Below are 17857 nucleotides of genomic sequence, written 5' to 3'. Positions count from 1 at the left end.
AAGGAAGGTTCCAGAGAATGACTCCACCCTGTTTTAGATTTTTGATTTGTTTTTTTAAAATAGAATAGTGAAGCGTTGACAACGCTCCGCGGATGGGGAAGGCGAAGAGTGCAGGAAAAGCTGCCGCAAAGGCAGCTAAGAAAGCCAAGCAAGAAAAGGTACGAAGGATATCTGCTGACCTTGTCAGCTTGCAGAGCGCCGAGCTACGAAGCAGCAAAAAAAGAGCAGCGGTAAAAAGGATGTCAATGATATGGATAGTGAAGACTTAGACGCCCTTTTGGCTCAGTATCGTGCAGAGTGGGAAGAGCAGCACGCAACTACGGAAGAGCATGTGGGCGTGATTCCTTCACGTCGCGCAAATGCTACGTACGTATCGACTTTATCGACTCACGCTAGCCTTACTCCATGTCCATTAGGCAACGATCTATGGCTCTATGGTGGTGAATACTTTGACGGTGACAAGTATGTACCAGGCCCTTCTAACTAATACCAGATGTATGTTTTACCAAGATCTGTTTCGTTACATCCCTGAAAAAAATGAATGGCGCTCCTATTCCAGTATGTCAAGGCAATTCGCTTACATACAGGCAAAATTCAACCCGGTCCACGCTCAGCGCATCAAATTGTAGCTTCGCCTGTGGGTGGTGGACAGCTATGGTGCTTTGGTGGCGAGTTTGCAAGTACGAAACAGACAAATTTCCACCATTACCGCGATGTATGTACTGTATCCGACTCACATGAGTAGCTTTGGGTCTATTCGATTGCGGAGCGTGCATGGGAAAAAATTGAAACCAAAGTGCGGCCTAGTGCACGAAGTGGCCATCGCATGGCTATGTGGAAGCATTTCATTGTTCTATTTGGCGGCTTTGTGGATACAGGCGTGCGCACCACATACCTTCAAGACTTGTGGGTGTTTGACACGCTAGAATACAAGTGGAAAGAAATTAAGCAAAATGACCTCCGACGTCCTTCGTATGTATTGTTCTCACTAATGAAAAGCGCTCGCAGTGGTTTCTCTTTCTTACCGACACCAGACGGTATTGTGCTGTACGGTGGTTATTGCAAAAAGTATGTGAAAGGGCAGCGGGCGCAAGGTGTGGCGCTAGAAGACGCATGGATGCTAAACATGGATGAAGACATTTCCAAGATTGAATGGTCCAAGCGGCGGAAAATCGGATACGCACCCAACCCACCTCGATCAGGATGTACCATGGCCCTATGGGCGAACCGTAATACCGGTGTTCTGTTTGGTGGTGTGACAGACACAGAGCAGGATGAGGAATCGATGGAGAGCACATTCTGGAACGATTTATACGGTTACCAATTGCCCGGCAATGGTCGTTGGATTAGTTTGAATATGCGACGGCCCAAAAAGCGCGGCGGAGCCAAGTCCGCTGATGGTGAGGATGGCCAAGAGCAAGAAGACCCTAGCACCACGCTCCCTCTCACCAGATACAACACTATGTTGGCTGTACAGAGAAATACCCTTTACATTTATGGTGGTATCTTCGAAAGTGGCGATCGTGAATACACGTTAGACGATTTTTATACCATTGACCTCTCCAAAATGAACAAAGTCGTATGCTTGAAGGAGTGTCGCATTGATGCACTAGAGTGGAATGAGTCGGAGGACGAAGAGGATAGTGACGATGATGATGAGGACGACGATGACGACGATGAAAGTGAAGACGAATCCCACGAACCTGAGGGTGTGGAAGACGTTCCTATGGCAGAAGAAGCTGTGGAAGATGATCTCCTTGACATGGACGACCTTACTCTTCAAGACAGAGAGCTATCACCAGAGGAGCGCGAGGTACTAGAGAGAAAACTAGCTCTTCGCCGTGAGGCTACAGCCTTTATGGGCGTGTCGAAGGAGGGAAAACGAACCGAAGAGGATATCCTGTCTACGCCCGAGCCAGGCGAGGTTCTAAAAACCTTTTATGCGCGTACAAAACACTATTGGGCTGCCAAAGCCTACGAGGAGGGCCATGGTGAGTCTCGAGGGAAGCAGCTTCGTCGTGATGGATTCGATGTATGTATTTGTCTTTCCACTAATCATGCAGCTTGCAGAAAAGCGCTTCAACGAATATAAGCCTATTTTGGAAGAGGTGCGTTTTTCTCTCGTTTCTTACATTAGATTGAACGGATCCGACGTGATGCCGGTCTTGACGACGAAGAAATGTCGAACACGGCCTTACGTAGACCCACTGGACCGGGTGCGGAGAGTCGTCATCGTAGGTAGTGTGTTATTATCCTCCTCCACATGTCCCTATAAACCTGGTAGGCCGACACCGGGTGAGTTGTGCGCTCGGCCCAACCGCTGCCCTCCATCGTACAGACGTCCTGCGTCCTGCGTCCTGCGTCCTGCGTCGACATGTCGGACTCCAAGCTTCTGGATCAGCTCGACCAGCTACCAAAGGTATGCCTATTTAATAGCCATCTCTTCTAACACAATCAGCTGCGTCAGTTCGATGCGTTCCCTAAAGTATGTGTACAAGGATGACCTGACCATTAGACACAACCTATGTACCTCAAGCGTTCTACGCATGGTGGTGCCATTACGATACTAGTTCTGCTTGCCATGGTCATCATGTTCTTTGTGGAAGTTCAGGTATATCTGTTTGGCAAGCCAGACTTCTCTTTTAATATCGATAACCACATCGGTCATCTCATGCAATTGAACTTGGATGTGACCGTCGCAACGCCATGCTCCAAAATTTCCATCGATCTTCGCGATGCCTCTGGCGACGCCCTTCATTATTCACTTAATGATATTGTAAAGGATCCGACTATTTTCCGTCAAGAAAAGGCGCGCGTCTTAAAGCGGAACAACTACTTCAGCCTTGCGAAGCTCACTCATGGCCAGTATAAGAACCGTAAAAAAATTGCTCGTCAAGACAAGAAATCTGTGAAGGGAGGCCCTCGTCACAAGGATTCTGGCTTTGAAGAAACCGATATGAGCTTTGCTGAGACAGCCCCTGCATGCCGTGTATATGGCAGTATCAATGTGAAGAAAGTGACAGGCAACCTTCACATCTCGACCTTTGTCCCGTCGTTCATTTCAGGCGCTGCTCATCATGATCTTGGCATCAACATGTCACATATCATTCACGAATTTAGCTTCGGTGACTATTTCCCTGACATTGCAGAGCCTCTGGACTCGAGTATGGAGCTGACAGACGACCCTGTTGCTGTGTACCAGTATTTTATTTCCGTTGTTCCGACGAAGTACATGGCAGGGGGGCGTGTTCTGGATACCAATCAGTACAGTGTGACGGATTACAAGCGTAACCCGACAGGTCAAACCACGTTCCCTGGCCTGTACTTCAAATATGACATTGAGCCCTTGACCATGAAAGTATCCAAACATTCGATCAGTTTCGTGGCCTTTATCATTCGTATCACAAGTGTACTTGGTGGTGTTTGGATTTGTACGAACTTGGCATTGCGCGTCCTGAATCGCGTCATGACAGTGTACCGTCGATACTTGCGTGGGGCTGCACTGAACATCGCGAAACCCTCATCCACACCCAGTACTTTTAACCAGCCATTTATGAGTGGCCCTACGATTCCAATGCAAACAAGTGGCTATGAATCATACAGCGCCAGCGCTCCCAACTTTGTGGTACATGGGCCTAGCCAGACGAAATATCGATCAGCTAATTACTAGCTATAATGTTTTACTCTCCCTGTGCGAAAGGGCTATCATGTTAGCGTTATTTTAGGTACACGTACTTTTCAATCATTTCAAAACCATCCACTGGGCTAATGAGGGTGAGGTTCGTGCCACGCAGCACGGCCAAGCCAAGAGTACGGCGGTCGCCCGTCGTGTTTCCGCTCAAAGATTCGTGTAATATTTCTTCCACGTCATCCATAACAAGGTTCATAAGCTGGTCATATCCCTTGAGAGTGCCGACAACTGAGTGTGAGCGACGTTATGAGACATACCTTCTCGCCCACCTGAAAACTTCACGCGAATTTGCTTGTCCACATACTTGGCTAGGTTGAGGATAGCCTCCTTCTTTGGCTTTTCTTGAGATCTGGCATTGTCATTGCGACCTTGATGACCACCTCTTCCACCGCCGCGTCCACCACGGTTTCCGTGTGTCTAGTGGTAAGCCCATTATTCACCTACTCACCCGCTCCGACATGGTTGTCACTTCTCTCTACAAGTACCACGCGACGGGGATAGAAATACGCTGACTAAGATACACGTGGAGGGGAGGAACAACAGTGCACGGTGGTTACGCCTGGTTCTCGGTCTCCGTGCGAGGCATGGCGTCACAAGACTTGTCGACGCTGTTGGCGTCGATAGGCTCGCCTCTTGTTGACGGTGTGGGGGAAGCACCGAAAACAGTTCTACCTGCCTCTGCTGCCTTGGAATTGCTCGATGCTCGCATTGAAGCGTTAGCATCACCTGCGGAAGCAGAACAAGCATCTTCGACCCCGTCAGACAAGGAGCCCCCTGAAGAGGTATGTGAATACTCATCATTGACTTGGAAGATCATATCGGAAGACTTGATACATGTATTAGAACAGTACAAAGTGGCTACAAGGAACTATGCCCATGCATCGAGGGTCTCTACGATTGTGTCAGCCATGACGCAAGCACTGACACAAGTTGCCGTTGTCCAGCAATCACTGCGTGATCATGATAATGAAGCCATGGATACTGCATTAACCAGTGCTGCTTCTGCTTTAAAAGAAGTTGGTATTGAAGTGAATTGGAGTCAGGGTACGGTAAAGAAAACCTCCGTCGGCCCCATACCACAAGGCGTCGTGATGGACGAACTGATTCACGTTTGCGAAGATATCATTGGAAAGCTACGTTCTTCAACCCATTCGCCCACTGAGAGTGGTCTGTTTATTGAAGACCGTACACCGGAGAGCTTTACGCTGAAGATTGAGCGTCCTCAAGACATTGAATGGAGTGTTCGATCAGGCTTGGTTGATGCACATGCAGCTTACCTCTCCCGCATTTTGAATGATGTGTTTAAGACAATGCTCCAAACCAATTTCCAATGGTCCGTCATGTCCAGCGATGTAGGATTGCTACTACATCGTACTTCTGACGTACCTGATCTGAGTCGGGGAGGTACGCTGACTCAAATCCAAAGTGTGCTTTCCGCAGTACGTGATGTCATGGCTAGTCCTTCGCAAGCGTCCAACCAAGCCAAGTCACATTTTGGCCAACTCCAACTCCTTGTATCACGCCAAAGTATCCCTGCCCTTCTTACCCTTATCAAGACTCATATACCTGCTAGCCTGCCTGTGCTGGAAACTACAGAGGACATGCTTATTTGTAAGGATCGGCTAACCATGCTTATCATGGACTTCCATAAGTCCCTGGTAGAGATGTCATACGTATCTGATGCCAAGGCGCCTCGAGCTAAGTTATACAAAGGCGCACCCGAGCCTCTGTCCGACTTACCGACATGGGCTCGATCGATGGAGCATCTGTGCAAGCAACATATGCTTGGCTCGATTCTGGAGCAAGCGCGAAATGTCATTGCACGAACGGAGGACAAGAGTTGGGACACTGTATTGACAGATATGGAGGCGCCTGTTCGGGCCCATGACACCACGGAGCCTCCTCGTCCACCAGACGTGAAACCTACACCTACACAGGTGAAGCAGCCCACCGAGCCGGTTCTCCCTCCCCCACCCACCAAAACCCAACCTGCTGTGACCAAAAAATCGAAGAAGCCCACACTAGGTGGTGTCAAGATCGGTGCCAAATTGCCTCCTGCACCCCCACCGAAGCCTGCATCGCCCCCCTCATCGAACCAAGTTAAGGACGAATGGGACTGGGGCGACGAAGAGGCAGAGGATTGGGAGGATACAGCAGCTACATCTGCCAAAGATAAGCAACCAGCGGCGGATGACTGGGATTGGGGAGAGGGAGAAGAAGAGGAAGAGGATATGGCAGAGGCCAAACCGGAGAAGCCTCATGAGGAGCCAAAGACGGACGTGTCTGTCCCTCCACCGGATGATGCGTCCTTTGATGCGTGGGACTGGAAAGAGGAGGAGTCTATGGATCTTTTCTCCAAGTCGGACCAGGCCATATGCTTGCAGACGTTGGCCGTATCAAATCGGATAATCGAATTTTGTGCGCTGCTAAGTCGCCAATGGGCTCACATCGAGGGTGATGTGCCTTCTCGGCAGCTCTTTGCGCAAGGTTTTGTGGAATCAGTACAAATGTTCCGTGCTTTGATGCCCATTCTTCATGCGCAAGTATTGCAGCATGTGCCACTTCTAGGCATGTTGTTTGCAAACGACTGTGCTTATCTGGCCTCAGAATTGCGCAAGTATGCGAGTCAATCGACCAAGTTCGGAGCATTCCGTGTCATGGGACGTCAAATGTTCGAAGCTTCGCTTCGCGCCGAGGCTGACTTGTTGGACGATATGACGACACAATGGTGTGCATCATTGGTATCGCTTCAGATGAATGTGCTGAACGACTCATTGGACAGTGCGGATGGATTTGTTCGCACCAGCGACGAGAGTCGCTACCACGTGTGCCAGCGAGCTGTGGAGCAGGTGGGACATATTCTTTCTCACTTGGCATCAGTATGGCGACCTGTGCTGAGTCATGATATGCTCACGTCTACGTTGTGCGAGTTATTTGATGGTGTATTTTTGCGCGTGCTTCACGAAGTCGAAGAATTGCAAGATATCTCTGAGCCAGAGAGCAATTCTCTATCTCAGTTGTGTCGCATGCTTGTAGACACGGCCTCTGAGGTTCTGCAAGGCGCTGAGGCACACATCCCGACGTACTTCAAGTTTGCGTATCTACCTGACATTTTGCAAGGCTCATTGGCTGATATTGAGTACTTATTGTTTGACAATGAGAGCGGCAGTGCTTTGAATGATTACAGTCGCGAAGAGATGACGGTTTTAATTCGGGCTCTCTTTGCCGATACACCCAATCGACGACGACTGCTGGACCGAGTTCAGTGATGGAGGTAGCGATAGAAAAATAGGATATTTATCGTAACTAAATGCATATGCTGCTCTCGTGTTTGTACACGACATAGTCTACTATGAACTCGAAGTTCCGTTCGCGGAAAAGATGAACAGGTTGTTCGTAGCAGCAATCGCGATCGTATCCTCCTGAGGATGATAGCTCGCGTGAAGAATTTTCTTGTTGAAGTCCACATTGTTTGCATTGACAGAGCCCATACCATGACCCTTGTTGCCCGGCTTATGCATGGCCGCCAGTTTCTTTGACTTGAAGGCTGACTTGTCAGCTTGAAGCACAATGCTGGAATCCCTTTCCCAGTCCACCAGATGGAAGTAGTTGCTGTAACTACCTGTCAGAATCGTCGAGTCCTTAGGGCCCCAAATACCCTCAAACTTGTCAAATATACAGTCGTTTTCATATAGATCACAAAGTTTGGGACGAAGGTAATCATGGATAGGGATGGTAGCAAGAGGCTGAGATTCCATCTTCACATCCCAGACCTTTAAGGTGAGATAATCACGCGAAAGGATATAACGACCATCGTGGCTGAAGCGGACATCAGAGATACTGCTAATAATCTCAGAGAAAAAGGAACGATTAGCCTGATCTTCCTCCTCCTCAAATAGCTTCGCATGGCGGTCACAAAGAGCGGATTCACGCATGTCCGCCAGTTTAATGGTGCCTTTCGAGCTGGAATACACAAGCTCGTTGCAGTGTACAGGATGGAACTGAGCTGCCGTAATCACTTCTGTGAGTTCTTCCATATTCACGGGCTTAATATCCACAATGTTGAAGCTTTGGTCACTGATACCCAAGTTCCAAAGGTTGATGCGCAAGTCGTCAGCGCTAATGTATGTCTCGCCATCCGAATTAACCGAAAGAGAGTTAATGTGATAGGCATGAGCGTTGGCATATATTTTTCGTGGGACTGCAGCCACAATAGTGTCATGGTACACAAGGCGGGGTAGGCGGAGTAAGCGGGACTGCGCTTGGGAGAGGTTAGGGGTAAGGAGACCAGAGTTGGGCTGGCCAAGCTTGAGTAAGCTCGGGTTTATGGTGTTCCCTGGCTTGTCCTCTCCATGCGACGCGCTAGACATGAGCAAGGCCGAAGGATCTTCACCTGTCGCTAAACTTCCCTCAGCCACACCGTTTAATGGCTTGTCAAAGACCTTCCAGAGCTTGATAGTTTTGTCTACTCGTCAGTTATACTGAAGACATACCATTCGTGCTTAGAAGCATATGCGCAGCATTTTGACGCTTGCACCAGCAAATCTGATTGATCTTCTCTTCAATCTCGAGAGACTTGAGATAGTCGAATTCTGGCTCATGCGACTGGAACTCAGTGTGGAAGCGATATTCGCACCCTTGCTTCCGACCTGAACCACTCAAGTCGCTTCTCTCAAACATGACAACTCGACCTCCCTTATCACCCGTAGCGAGGTAGTCACCTGTGGGATCAAATTGAACCGTGGAGATGATATCAGCTTCAGTAATGTCGTCGATATCTCCTTTGTCACCAAAACACTGGGCGAACCGCCAGCCACCGGAAGATGAACCGGAAGAAGAACCGTTTCGATCCATCGTGGCTCCTCTGTTAGTCCGTCAGAGTTTCTTTTCTTGTGTCTTGACAGCCGTTCCAAGGGGCTGTTGGGAGATTGCTGTCGAGACGTTGCCTTTTGCACGGAAGGCTGCCCGATTCCTCCAGTATCTATCACGTGATAGCGATCTCATGAAGTGGCACACGAGGAGCCGATAAAGAAACGATGCCCCAAGGGACCCAAATGCAAGGCCTTTGGAGAAGTACAAGAGGATGATAGTTATGTATGTAGCTATTATTGTAGATTGCGATGTTTTTTTGGCAGGTTGGGTGCCTGTTATACAAGGAATACCGAGGCAACAAGTCCGTCTGGCGCCCTCAGCAATTCCGCGCACGGTCCAGATGGATGACAAATCTCCTATGGATGGGTGTGCCAGCAAACGCGTTTCTTCGCGAAAATTACGGTGAACGGACCGAGTGCGCAGCCTTTTGGAAAAATTCAAATTCGGCTTCGAGGGCCTTGCATCGAGTGCTAACCTGACGGAAGCCATGTCCCTCGCCTTCATATTCGATATAGCGAACACACCCACCATTTTGTTCAATAGTCTTTGCCATAGATCGGCTCTGAGAAGGAGCCACAACATTGTCTTGATCACCATGCATGAGCAAAAGTGGGGTACGGATGGAGTCCGCATGATAGATTGCACTTCGGGCTTTGTACACGTCAGGGATTTCATCCTGAGTACCACCAATCAATCCAGATGTGTAATGTAGCTCAAACTTGTGCGTCTCTTCCGCCATGCTAAATATATCAGCGATACCATACGTGCTTGCCGCGGCACAAAACACACCGGGATAGGACGTTACGGCACAGAGTACAGTATACCCTCCTGAAGACCTTCCACTGAGACAGATCTTCGTTGCATCCACGCGAGGTAGTGGTTTAGTGGAAGACGTCGTCCCTAGCATAGTATGATACAGACGTCGGTAAGTATAAAGATACACTTCCCGACGAGGAAGAAGAGATGGGAATACAATTTTTAGTCCTTCTTTCTTTGTAGCAGACGATGTAGCAAGGACTGCATAGTCTTGTACTTTCCACCATTGCAACACCTCCAACATAAAGAAGTCCAAAATGGTATCACGAGGAATAAATGTGCGTGAGGTAGATACCTCCAAATAACCTCGAGTGCGAGGCGCAAGAGATAAACCACGATTCGTTTCCAGTTGGACACCTAAGCCCGGCATGACTCGGATTGACTCCGACTGAATACGGAACAAAATACGGTATAGGTACAGCCCCAAGGAGATTGTAGAGCTTGCGGCCATGAGACCCATCGTGGAGAGACCGACAAATGGATTCAGGGCATATAACAGCCCATATCCAAGGAAGCCGACGAAAGTAGGTATCCAGAGATCAGTTACATGGGACGACGGTTCCGTACGGTAGAAGGTCATTATACGCGTACCATCTGGGTCGTTCCGCTCCTCCAACCCCCTAGGCGGCGTAGATGACTTTCCGGTCATGGTCCAAGGTGGGTCATTTCCACCTAAATAGGCAGCCGCTGCTACACAATCTCGAACATCCATATCGCCCCAGTGTCCATTCAAGCGTTGCATGTATTCATAACCATATCCTGTGCTGCCGCCAAAATTTACGAGGCAAACAGCCCAGCCCCTGGTCGTCCAATATTGAACAGATAAGTCAAGTACAGAAGCTGCGCGAGAGGTTGGTCCAGAGTGTGCCATAATACGACAAGGAGGCAGAGTTCCACTAGGTCCTTCAAATGCAGGGTTAGTAGGCGGGTAGTATAATCCATGAGCTAGGCTCTCTTGGCCATTTGGGAGTTGCGTCGGAAATGATATCGGCTCAGGCACACTGATATAAGACTCCGGGATCGGTGTCTCGGCCACAGAGCGAAGAATTTGAACAGATGGCATGTTTGATAGGCCTTGCATGGCTTTACTCATATCGATCGACAGCATAGTTGTCTGCGACGTTGCGTTGCTGGCTAAGCATAGGAGGTGGGACGAGGATACCCGCAATTGCGAGAATTGTGTCCATGGTAGATCCAAATACGTGCGCATCTTAGTACCACGGTCTAGTAAAACCAAAGAATCCTGGGCATCGGCACTTTCCACATAGACAATGTGACGATGAGATAGTGTCACCATAGATGATCTGAGTAAGTATAAATGAAACGTACATGTTTAAATTCCACAATGGCGGCTGCACATCTCGTTGCGGAGGGAGAGGTTTTGACGCAACACGATTCAATTGACATATTTGTATAGAATCATGATGTGACGTCAAACGAACTTCATAAATATCAGCATCGTTTGCCTGTGTTTGGGTATACAGCAACGTGCTTTTCTCCCCATGTACCCAGATAGGTTGTTGTGCAACGATACCAGATCCACCAGCAATACAGTGTGGTGCGGAGAGACGAGGAGAAGGACCAGGTAAGATGGATGCGACCCATAACTGAGAAGACCAAAACGGCATAGATGGATGATCCCATGTCACCCAAGCAACCATGGAGCCATCGGGGGAGATTCGTGGATACGCATAAAAGTCGTGCGACTCATCTAATACATGCACAGATGAACCTGAGAAGCATACAAGACGATTCCGCACCTCTTTGGGCTGGGGGTTGGAATGGTCTTCTTCCACAGCAACCATGAAAGTGGCGTCGGTCGGATGTGGTCCAAAATCCGCATAGCGTTTCATAGGCGTCAGAGGAACCAGATTCTTGACTTGTTTCGTTCGCATGTCCATGATGCTTACACCAAAGGCGCGTTGGGCCTGATGAGTGAACACAGCATAGCCTTGCGGTGATACGGCAAAAGCACCGCCGCCATATTCATGTACACTAGAACGGACAGAGCCTAGAGTTTCTGTTGTACAGATCACTTCTGGTGCATTAGGGTCATGACTGTCTTTGCATGCTAGTGAGGTACGGCCTCGATCCTCGGGCTTGGTGATGGTATACACAGCCCATGACCCATATGCGGCTAGTTCGCCGAGAACTGTTCCACTTTTCGTTATCACATCGGTAGTAATAGGAGAGGTCCATGAGCCATACGGAGCGGCAGTACGCATACTTCGTCTTGGTACCAATGATACGCTAGGCGATGCCGTACGACATGCAACACGAACCGTATGCCAGACGTGTCGAAACAGCATGCAAGAGCGTGCTCAATTAGCGCCACGTGGTAATAGGGGAGGCCGGAGAGGCAGAGATGCAGCCGCTAGGAAGATAAAAAACTCTCCGGAAAGAGGCCGAAGTAATAACGCGCTAAGAAATTGGTTCTCGCCTCTCACACTTCTTCCTTATCGTCATGGAGTCCATGGCGGGTATGAGTTCAATGCCTGGCATGCCACAAATGAGTATGTCATCTATTGCTGCCACTACTGCCAGCATGGCCATGACGGCCGCAAGCACGATGGCACCTATGAGCGCCATGAGTATGAGCCACTCTGGTGGTATGAGTAGCATGAGTGGTATGGACGGTATGGACGGTATGGACGGTATGGGCAGCATGGGAGGCATGGGAGGCATGGGCGACATGGGCGACATGGGAGGCATGGGAGGTATGGGCGGTGAGGACGGCATGTCCTGCAAGATGAGCATGCTTGGCAATTGGAATACAATTGGCAGCTGCTTCCTTACTCGTTCCTGGAGAATCTCGACAGAGGCACAGTTCGCTGGTACCTGCATTGGTATTGCGTTCTGGGTTATTTTGACAGAATGTATTCGCCGCTGGGCGCGTGAATACGATCGTCACATTATTGCTCAAGCTTCCCAAGACATTTTGCGCTCGCAGGCGAGCCCATCGGAGAAGTGGCTCGCTTATCAGGAGATCCAAAATCTTTTGTATGATGAAGAGCGTGCGGAAATCGACCGTACCGACTCTCGCGCTTTCCCAGCAAACGTATTTTCAAGCGTGCTTGGTATCCAAAACAGTCCAATGCCTCGGGCCCTACGTCTTCGTCCAACGCTTCAACAGCAAATAATTCGCTCGCTATTCCATGCTATTCAATTCACCAGTGCGTACCTGTTGATGCTTTTCGCGATGTACTATAACGGTTATATCCTTCTGTCTATTATTCTTGGCTCTATGATTGGATACTTTGCCTCTACGTGGGACACGCTAGGAACAGCTCCTCTAAGTGGTTCCGCATGCAACATGGCAAGGAACCCAGTGAACACGGCAGAGGCTACCACCGCCCAAGCCAACCAGCCAGAGCGGCTCGACGCGTTGCCTGTGGCCCCCCTTTTGCATTAGAGGGCGATAGGGACTCCCAGTTTTGTTTTAGTCATCATAGACACACACATTTGCTGAGCGTGCCACACTGCTAATAAGAGCGAGACGCGTCGCATCATGGAGTCATCAGCTGCGGCGGCAGATGCGATGATGTCGGAAACCTTGCCGCCTATAGCAGGGCTATTACAGGGTTTTCATACTCTGTCACCTACAGAGCGAAGAGAATTTCTCTCCGCGCTGGTTCGTGAGTGCAATGTTCGAGAGCTGTCTGAGTTGGAGGAGAGTATTATACCACGACTGAAAGTCGATTTTCTAGAGCGTCTTCCTATGGAAGTGGCGCTATATATCCTCACGTACTTAGAGGAGCCCACATCTCTTGTGCGCGCCTCTGCGGTGAGCCGTACATGGCATCGGCTTGCTACGGACGAGTACCTGTGGGGTTTTCTATGTGTTCGCTACGCGTATCATACACCTTCGCGCCTACGTTGGATGATCCAAAGTTTGATCCCACATACGAATGAGGGGAGCACGGAGGATGTGGTGGACCCTATGACCCAGGCCAAACGTCGGCGTCGTCGCTCCTTCTTTGCAAGTGCTGGCGAACTGCCGCCGACCACGAACTCGGCGAGTGTGATGCTGCGAGACTATTTCCGCCTATGTTATATGACGGAGCGCAATTGGCGGAAGGGCGGACGTCTTCTTAGCTCGTATGTGACGAGTGAGCTAGCTGATGCCGATCCTGACCCCAATCGGCGTCTTGCGCTCACATGCTGTGCGATGGATCAGGATTGGGTGGTGGCTGGGATGACAGACAGTACAATCTACGCCTTTCATATTCAGTCGGGACGTCTCATACATACACTACATGGGCATGACAGTGGCGTATGGTGCCTGATGCTGGCCACAGGCACGCAGCGGCCGACAGGCAAAGAAAATCGTCGCGAGGATACCAGTCTCGTCCAGACACATAGGGATAAGAGGCCCAGTGCTCAGCTGGCCTTGGTCTCTCGAGGAGGTCTTTCTGTACAAGATGCGATGCATGTGGCACAGCAGTGCGATCCCACAGACATGGCCTGTGCCAGTACGTTGGGATGGGGTCAGCCAGATACGCGTTTGATCAGCGCCGGGTCGGATCGAAGTCTGCGTGTATGGAACATGTCGACAGGTGTGTGTGAGCAAACGCTGAAAGGGCACACATCGACCATTCGGTGTGTACAAGTGGTTGCACAGGAGCCAGTGGCCATTACAGGCTCACGCGATGGTACTTTGCGGGTGTGGGACCTGGCCCAAGGTCGAGTTCGGCATGTCTTGGCAGGGCATCAGCACTCCGTCCGGTGTATGGCCGTGTACGGTGATATGGTAGCGAGTGGCAGTTACGACTTTACATGCCGCTTGTGGAATTGGCGCACCGGCCAATGCTTACATGTGCTGAAGGGCCACCAACTGCAAATCTATGCGATTGCATTTAATGGCACGCACGTCGTCACAGGCAGCTCCGATTCAACGGTACGTGTGTGGGATGCACAACGAGGCACATGTCTCGCAGTGTTCCAAGGATATACCCATGTGGTGGCGCAGCTGCATTTGCAAGACGATATTCTAGCGACGGGCAGCAGTGATGGACGTGTGATTGTGTACTCCATGCGTACGTTTGAGAGCCTTTATCGCGTTTGTGCGCACGATAGTGGCGTTACGACACTGCAGCTTCGTGGCGCCCACCTCGTTACAGGCGGCTCCGATGGCCTGGTCAAGTTGTGGGACGCGCAAACGGGCCAGTTCCTTCGGACTATGTGTGAGCCCAGTGAAGCTGTATGGACAGTACGGTTCGTGGAAGATACCTGCATTGTACTATGTAAGCGGCATGGTAAGTGTGCCATTGATATGATTTCGCTGCGTCCTATTGCTTAGCCGAATCGGAAGCCGGAGCCTGGCGCGTAATGATGGTGGTGGGTATAGGTATGGCTGCCGCCGCTGGCGCTGCCGCCCATGTCAAAGTTGGCGAACTGCGCACCAAACAAGTCGGCCAAGTTGACGCCATGCATACCGCCCATACCGCCGAAGCCACTGAAGCCGCCCATGCCGCCACCCATATCCATGTCGTCCATATCATCGACACCTGAGTCGTATCGACGACGCTTTTGTTCATCAGAGAGAATAGAATACGCTTCATTGCACATCTTAAACTTTTCTTCGTCGCCGCCCTTATCAGGGTGGTGCTTAAGCGACTCTTTGCGGAACGCCTTTTTGATTTCTGTCTCGGTCGCCGTCTTGGGCACGCCAAGAATCTTGTAATAGTCCACCTTCTTGCTGCGCTTCAGCTCCACTTCGCACCGACGGCATTCGCGGCGCAGCGCATCATGCTCAGCCGTACCAACACTCTCGTCCACCGCGCGCTTAAAGTCACGCACAGCTTCTTCGTACTGCTCGCTCGACTGGTACGCACGCGCACGAGTTTTGAGCGGCTTGACGAAGCCTGGATCGAGCTGCAGCGCCTTGGTACAGTCATGGATAGACTCTTGGTATCGCGAAAGCTTGCTCAAAAGGATAGCGCGGTTCGAGTAGATCACTGCTTTGAACTTCTTTGCCTCGCCATCCGTCTCCTTGTCCTGGTCGGCCAGTTCCAGGATTTGTGCATACTTGGCTAGGGCCTCTTCCGACTGGTTCGCCTTAAACGCATTGTTCGCCTCATCTTTCAACGATGCTAGCTGCTTGCATTTGCGGAGGAAGATCTTGGCGTCTGATCGATCAGGATCGGAACGTAGCGCGGCCTGCGCTTGCTGCACGGCCTTTGCGACGTCATTGTTCGCAAGCGTCACACGCGCGCCGAGCAGCAGCGCGTCCGTATCGGAAGGATTCGCTCGGTACATGTCCATCGCGAGCGAATGCGCTTGCGTCAACTGGCCACGCTGAAGCATCAGCATCGCTCGCAGCAGCTGCCAGTCATGCGGCGATGAAGCGTCGGTCAGTTTCATCACGCCCTGCGCTTGGTCCAAGGCGATACTCGCCAACGTCCAGTTCTTTTCCTTCTTGTACGCCTCCAACGTAACAAGATGTCGCTCCATCTGTTGGGCGAGATCCTGCACTTCGTTCGCCTGCGCTTGCTCGGCACTCGTGCCTGCGTGCGTCGAGAGCATAGGCTGCAAGGCGGCTACAGCATCTTTATGACGGCCTAGACCTAGCAGGCACTTGGCCATACGCAGCAAAGCCTTCGCACTGGGCTCTGGCGCCTGCATCTGCACGGCCTTCTCGCTGTCTGCCAACGCACGCTTGTAGTCACCTAGCGCCATGTAGGCCGCTGAGCGGTTCAGCAGAAGCACAGCATTGCTGGTATCGTGCGAAATTGCCTCCGTGTAGGCATTGATGGCATCACGAAACTTTCCGCTCTTGAAAAGCTCGTTACCGCGCTGCTTGGCCTCCTCAGCAGCGGACATGGCAGACGCTCACGTCGTTTTTCCAGTGCTCGTTCTCTCTCTTCTTCTGTCACGTGCAATGAAACACACACAACGGACCCCTCACGCGCTGCCTGCCCCCTCCACTCTTTTTTTGCTGGTGCGATGGGCACGGCAGAGAAGCGCGGCGCGCCAGCGTCCGTGTCCGAGACGTCGGACGGGCGTGAAGTGAAAGCCGCACGTACCGAGTCCGAGGCAGAGGATCCATCTACGACACGACTCGCCGTACGTATATCGCACACTGACCATAGAAACGCAAAGTCGCCATCTTCTTTGGCTACTGTGGATCCGACTACTCTGGTCTGCAAGTGAACCCTGGCGTGAAAACGATCGAAGGCGATATCTTCGATGCGTTCTGTCGCGCTGGTGCTGTGTCCAAAGACAACGCCGTGAACCCCAACAAGGTGCAGCTCCAGCGTGCAGCCCGTACAGACCGTGGCGTGCATGCGGCAGGCAACCTGCTGACGCTCAAACTGATCCTTGAACCCCCGAACTTGCCAGAGGGCCAGACCCTCGGCCAATATGTCAATACGCTCCTTCCTGAACAGATTCGTATTTGGGGTATGCGTCGCGTGCAAAGTGCCTTTAATGCACGTACAAGCTGCGACTCGCGTTTGTACGAGTACCTTTTGCCTACGTACGTGTTTATTCCGCCCAAGCCATTTAGCTCGATGTGGAAGATGCTTCGTCGCTTGAACACAGGGGAAGCCGAAACGCCGACCAACGAAGATGGGACGCCCGTACTGCCTTGGGACGATGCACAGATCAAGGAGAACAGTATGCTCAATCATCCCTTCTGGCGTTCACAAGGTGTGGACGCCGACTTTGCACAGGACATGCTCGCGAAGCGAGCGTGGCGAATTGACAATGAGGCCTTGGAGCGCGTACGCCGCGTATTTGACCAGTATACGGGCTCGCACAACTTTCATAACTACACGATCGGCAAGGATTTCCGGGATCGAAGTGCCTACCGCGTGATGAAGAAGCTCACCATCTCAGAACCGCGCTTAATTCACGGCACAGAATGGGTCTCGGTGCAGTTCCATGGCCAGTCGTTCATGCTCCATCAGATCCGCAAGATGATTGGGTTGTTGGTCCTGATTGGTCGTACCAATGCCCCCGCCTCGCTGGTTGCGCAGACGTATGGCCCCGCACGCATTCACGTGCCGAAAGCGCCAGGCTTGGGTCTGTTGCTTGTCGAGCCGTACTTTGGTGGGTACAATCTCAAAGTGAAGAACAACAACGAGCGTATTGATCGCATGATCGCTACACGGCAGGCGACAGGCAAGCCCCTGCCGCCGGATGCAGAGAGTGGCCGACGTGAGTTTGTGGATTACAAAGAGTTTGAGGCACAGATGCAGGCGTTCAAGCAGACGCACATCTACAATCAGATCTTCCAGACGGAGGAAGACACATCGGAATTCGCCAAGTGGCTCAACTATTTAGACGTGTTTGTGGGCCCAGACTTTGAGTTTTTGAACCCGCAAGGCACGATTCCAGATTGTGCGATCCTCAAGGTCGGTGAGCAGCGCCGAGCTCCAGGTGGTCAGCCGAAAGCCACGTCGAATGGCCATGACGGCAGCATGGAGAGTGATAGCGATGTAGAGGGCGCCGGTGCAGCTGACGACGATGCGTAAA

General features: G+C 51.1%; 10 protein-coding genes across 10 annotated transcripts; 6 read left to right on the top strand and 4 right to left on the bottom strand.

The window, feature by feature from the left end:
- Window positions 1–92: 92 nt before the first annotated feature.
- Window positions 93–2242, top strand: Malapachy_3526 (galactose oxidase; the record flags this gene model as incomplete). Its single annotated transcript, XM_018137994.1, has 10 exons — window positions 93–158; window positions 188–366; window positions 397–462; window positions 494–558; window positions 588–715; window positions 746–972; window positions 1000–1579; window positions 1793–2032; window positions 2064–2108; window positions 2138–2242. The coding sequence occupies 10 exons, from the start codon at window positions 93–95 to the stop codon at window positions 2240–2242; spliced, it is 1701 nt and encodes a 566-aa protein (XP_017993849.1).
- Window positions 2243–2374: 132 nt separating this feature from the next.
- On the top strand, window positions 2375–3670 carry Malapachy_3509 (hypothetical protein; the record flags this gene model as incomplete). Its single annotated transcript, XM_018137977.1, has 3 exons — window positions 2375–2419; window positions 2459–2485; window positions 2516–3670. The coding sequence occupies 3 exons, from the start codon at window positions 2375–2377 to the stop codon at window positions 3668–3670; spliced, it is 1227 nt and encodes a 408-aa protein (XP_017993743.1).
- Window positions 3671–3716: 46 nt separating this feature from the next.
- Window positions 3717–4151, bottom strand: Malapachy_3492 (small nuclear ribonucleoprotein; the record flags this gene model as incomplete). The annotated part of the gene is made up of 3 exons (XM_018137960.1): window positions 3717–3919; window positions 3949–4108; window positions 4140–4151. The coding sequence occupies 3 exons, from the start codon at window positions 4149–4151 to the stop codon at window positions 3717–3719; spliced, it is 375 nt and encodes a 124-aa protein (XP_017993530.1).
- Window positions 4152–4275: 124 nt separating this feature from the next.
- Window positions 4276–6960, top strand: Malapachy_3523 (hypothetical protein; the record flags this gene model as incomplete). The annotated part of the gene is made up of 2 exons (XM_018137991.1): window positions 4276–4473; window positions 4504–6960. 2 exons carry the CDS (start codon window positions 4276–4278, stop codon window positions 6958–6960), a joined length of 2655 nt encoding a protein of 884 aa, XP_017993852.1.
- An 81-nt stretch (window positions 6961–7041) lies between these two features.
- Malapachy_3428 (protein phosphatase 2a regulatory subunit pr55) lies at window positions 7042–8545 on the bottom strand (the record flags this gene model as incomplete). Its single annotated transcript, XM_018137898.1, has 2 exons — window positions 7042–8156; window positions 8185–8545. The coding sequence occupies 2 exons, from the start codon at window positions 8543–8545 to the stop codon at window positions 7042–7044; spliced, it is 1476 nt and encodes a 491-aa protein (XP_017994146.1).
- A 415-nt stretch (window positions 8546–8960) lies between these two features.
- On the bottom strand, window positions 8961–9302 carry Malapachy_3480 (alpha beta-hydrolase; the record flags this gene model as incomplete). Its single annotated transcript, XM_018137948.1, has 1 exon — window positions 8961–9302. The coding sequence occupies one exon, from the start codon at window positions 9300–9302 to the stop codon at window positions 8961–8963; it is 342 nt and encodes a 113-aa protein (XP_017993469.1).
- A 2622-nt stretch (window positions 9303–11924) lies between these two features.
- Window positions 11925–12791, top strand: Malapachy_3485 (ctr copper transporter family protein; the record flags this gene model as incomplete). Its single annotated transcript, XM_018137953.1, has 1 exon — window positions 11925–12791. The coding sequence occupies one exon, from the start codon at window positions 11925–11927 to the stop codon at window positions 12789–12791; it is 867 nt and encodes a 288-aa protein (XP_017993466.1).
- A 96-nt stretch (window positions 12792–12887) lies between these two features.
- Window positions 12888–14626, top strand: Malapachy_3457 (wd40 repeat-like protein; the record flags this gene model as incomplete). The annotated part of the gene is made up of 2 exons (XM_018137926.1): window positions 12888–14560; window positions 14590–14626. The coding sequence occupies 2 exons, from the start codon at window positions 12888–12890 to the stop codon at window positions 14624–14626; spliced, it is 1710 nt and encodes a 569-aa protein (XP_017993656.1).
- A 48-nt stretch (window positions 14627–14674) lies between these two features.
- Malapachy_3476 (tpr-like protein) lies at window positions 14675–16201 on the bottom strand (the record flags this gene model as incomplete). The annotated part of the gene is made up of 1 exon (XM_018137944.1): window positions 14675–16201. The coding sequence occupies one exon, from the start codon at window positions 16199–16201 to the stop codon at window positions 14675–14677; it is 1527 nt and encodes a 508-aa protein (XP_017993561.1).
- Window positions 16202–16324: 123 nt separating this feature from the next.
- On the top strand, window positions 16325–17856 carry Malapachy_3450 (pseudouridine synthase; the record flags this gene model as incomplete). The annotated part of the gene is made up of 2 exons (XM_018137919.1): window positions 16325–16444; window positions 16471–17856. The coding sequence occupies 2 exons, from the start codon at window positions 16325–16327 to the stop codon at window positions 17854–17856; spliced, it is 1506 nt and encodes a 501-aa protein (XP_017993663.1).
- Window position 17857: the final 1 nt, after the last annotated feature.

The sequence above is a fragment of the Malassezia pachydermatis genome (assembly GCF_001278385.1).
Source record: "Malassezia pachydermatis strain CBS 1879 chromosome Unknown scaffold1, whole genome shotgun sequence".
Taxonomy (NCBI): domain Eukaryota; kingdom Fungi; phylum Basidiomycota; class Malasseziomycetes; order Malasseziales; family Malasseziaceae; genus Malassezia; species Malassezia pachydermatis.
The sequence above is the reverse complement of the archived record's forward strand: the minus strand, read 5'-3'. Positions and strand labels throughout refer to the sequence as shown.